This window comes from Chiloscyllium plagiosum, chromosome 3 (genome assembly GCF_004010195.1).
Source record: "Chiloscyllium plagiosum isolate BGI_BamShark_2017 chromosome 3, ASM401019v2, whole genome shotgun sequence".
In the NCBI taxonomy this organism is placed as follows: Eukaryota; Metazoa; Chordata; class Chondrichthyes; order Orectolobiformes; family Hemiscylliidae; genus Chiloscyllium; species Chiloscyllium plagiosum.
The window spans coordinates 131,487,561-131,490,546 of record NC_057712.1 but is presented as its reverse complement, the minus strand read 5'-3'; the positions used below and the strand labels follow the sequence as shown (position 1 = coordinate 131,490,546).

General features: G+C 42.8%; 1 protein-coding gene across 1 annotated transcript in view; it reads left to right on the top strand.

Annotated features, from left to right (window-relative positions):
• Nucleotides 1-1,685, top strand: part of dnph1 (2'-deoxynucleoside 5'-phosphate N-hydrolase 1) — a 14,556-nt gene extending 12,871 nt beyond the window's left edge. Inside the window, exon 4 of the mRNA XM_043687362.1 lies at nucleotides 1,452-1,685. Within this exon, the coding sequence (XP_043543297.1) occupies nucleotides 1,452-1,570 (119 nt within the window). The 3' untranslated portion in view covers nucleotides 1,571-1,685. The remainder of the gene's footprint in view (nucleotides 1-1,451) is intronic.
• The last annotated feature ends 1,301 nt before the right edge of the window (nucleotides 1,686-2,986 follow it).

The window sequence follows — 2,986 nt, the reverse complement described above, 5'->3', positions numbered from 1 at the left end:
CCCAGTCTGACCTTTCACCCTCACCTTGACCTCTTTCCACCTATCACATTTCCGACGCCCCTCCCCCAAGTCCCTCCTCCCCACCTTTTATCTTAGCCTGCTGGACAAACTTTCCCCATTCCTGAAGAAGGGCTTATGCCCGAAACGTCGATTCTCCTGTTCCCTGGATGCTGCCTGACCTGCTGCGCCTTTCCAGCAACACATTTCCAGCTCTGATCTCCAGCATCTGCAGACCTCACTTTCTCCTCAACTCTCTCTGAAAGCAAATGTTATACCAGTTTGGACTAAATAACTGCAGACCTACAGCAATCTGGTTGGCTCTGACCTTCCCTTTGAATGGATTGCGAGGTACTTTTAGTTGTATCTCTGAGAGCTTGCCACCACCTTTTCAAACTCAGAAAGGAATGGATAATAACTGCTGACCTTGCCAGCCACACCCACATCCTGAAAGTGTGTTGCTGAAATGGAAGGCATTGGAAGTACCAGTTCCTTTTTAGCCCTTCACTAGAGGGTGACTGTCAATGCCCTTTAAAGTCACCTGATTAGTTACTAAGGGCGAAAGTGAGCACTGCAGATGCTGCAGATCAGAGGCGAAGAGTGTGGTGCTGGAAAAGCACAGCCGCTCAGACAGCATCCGAGGAGCATGTGATGTTTCGAGCAAAACTCTTCATCTTGATGAAGGGCTTATGACTGAAATGCTGATTCTCCTGCTCCTTGGATGCTGATTAACCTGATGTGTTTTTCCAGCACCACACTCTTTGACTCTGATCTCCAGTATCTGCAGTCCTCACTTTCTCTACAATGCTTGTTAGAGAGAGAATTCCAGAATTGTCAAAGTGAAAGTCACACCATTTCAGACATGTGTAGATGAGCAATAAATACAAACTTTCCCAGTATCAGTCATCTGGTCATTATTTGATCAAACTATTGATAGTTAAATTTTCCTGGGGAGATGGCTTATCACAGTGGTATCATGGAAGATGCCAACTCATTATAACTGAAATACATGTACAGATCCATCAGTTGATTTGCCCAGATAAAGCGTCGATGTTGAGACAGCCCCTCAACAAAATTAGTGCTGTGTTCCACGTTAACCTGGTAGGTTTAAGTGATGAGTCACTGAGTTATATAGATCAAGCATTTGGCAGACCTGTCAGAGGAATATGACTTCTAATATCTGTGGCAAGATGCATAACGTTTCTGCCCTGGTTTCTTATGTAGTTGCCTTTCTTTCAGAGTGTGGTGTCTGCTGAGATCCTGTTTGCAAAGTAAAAGCCTGTGGCTTGTGAATAATGACTATTCAGGGAAACATTTCGAGTTTATCCTTGTATCGCCACCTTCGGTGCACTGTTGTAGTTGCTGCACCACAAACTATGCAAATGAGCAAGTTGTGAACTGAAAACAGTTAGGAAAATTGAGAGGAACTATTACTCAAACCATTTCTGTCTCAGTTCTTTCAGCAATGATCCAAGGGGCAGAAAATGGAACCAACTTTCAAGTGAAGGATTATTCTGAAGATGAAGTGGAAACTATTCTACAACAGTATTTTGAGGTTCAGCTACAGGCATGAGTAACAAACGGCCCAAAAATAATTTTCCTGAAGAGTGAACTTCTATTCATGAATTGCTCTTATTTAGTAGTTTGTTTTGTACTCTCCAAACAAATAAAATGCTCAGCCTGTAAAATTGCGTTATTAGATCTCTGAAGGACTTTTACATCTCAAACAAAAAATAGTGTCGCTGGCTCAGCCAGCATTTATTTCCAGTCACCAATAACCTTGGAGAGGTGGTGGTGAGATGCCTTCTTGAATCACTGCAATCATGTGAGTATACCTTCGGTGCTGTTGGAGAGGAGATTCCAGGATTTTTACCTTGCAACATTGAAGGAACAGCAATTATATCCCAAGAGGAACTTGCAAGTTATGGTGTTCCGATGTGTTTAATGCCCTTACTTTGTAGATGGCAGAAATTGTCGGTGTTCTCAAATTGTGTATATTCTGCCTGTTGTAGACAGAGCTTATGGGGCAGTTGTCAATGTTTTAAAGCACAAATGAGCCTTTAATCCTATGGCAGGCATGTTGTTAGGGCCCAAAACCTTTGTAATGTCCAGTGCATTTCTCTATCAAATTAAGTTGTTTTGATGGTAGATTGGTCTGTAATTTTAAAGATGTTAGGAACAGGCTGAGATGGACCATTGCAGCATTCCTAGCTGAATGGAGTTGCAAATGATTTGGGCTTTTTTTTTGCACTAATATATTAGGATTTTTAAAATTATTATTATTGATTCATCAGATGTGACCGTTGCTGGATGGGCCAGCACTTACTATCTATCTTGATCGCTCATGAGAAGGTGGTAGTGAGCTGCAAGCTTGAACCACTGTGATCGATGTTGTATGCTCAGTGATGTTAGGGAGGGAGTTCATATTTACACCACCTGATAATGAGGGAATTTGCAGTTGATGTTCCCATGTATCTGCTGCCCTCATCCATCTAGATGGCACACTTTGTTTGGAAGGTGCAGAGGAGCCCCAGTGATTTACTACAGTGCATCTTGAATGATAGTGCATATCTGCCATTATATGTAGATGGTGAAGGGAGTGAATGTTGAAGGTGATGCATGATGACCCAGGCAAGAGGAGAATAGTCCATCACTGACTTGGGCCTTCTCAATGATGGGTAGGCTTTGGGAGTCAAGTTGTAAGCTGTTCACTGCTGAATTCTTCACCTCTGACCTGCTGTAAGGCCACAGACTTTATAAGTGGAGTCCAATTCAGTTTCTGGTCACCAGTAACCTTTAGGATGTTCATTATGTCAATGATTGTGACACCACTGAAGTGAAAGGGCAATGGTTAGATTCTCTCATTAGAAATGGCCAGTGCCTGGCATTTTCTTATTTGCTCAGGATGTGGGCATCGCTGACTGGCCAACATTTATTTCTAATCCCGAGTTGCCATTGAAAAGGCTGCCTTGAACCACTGTAGTTCACA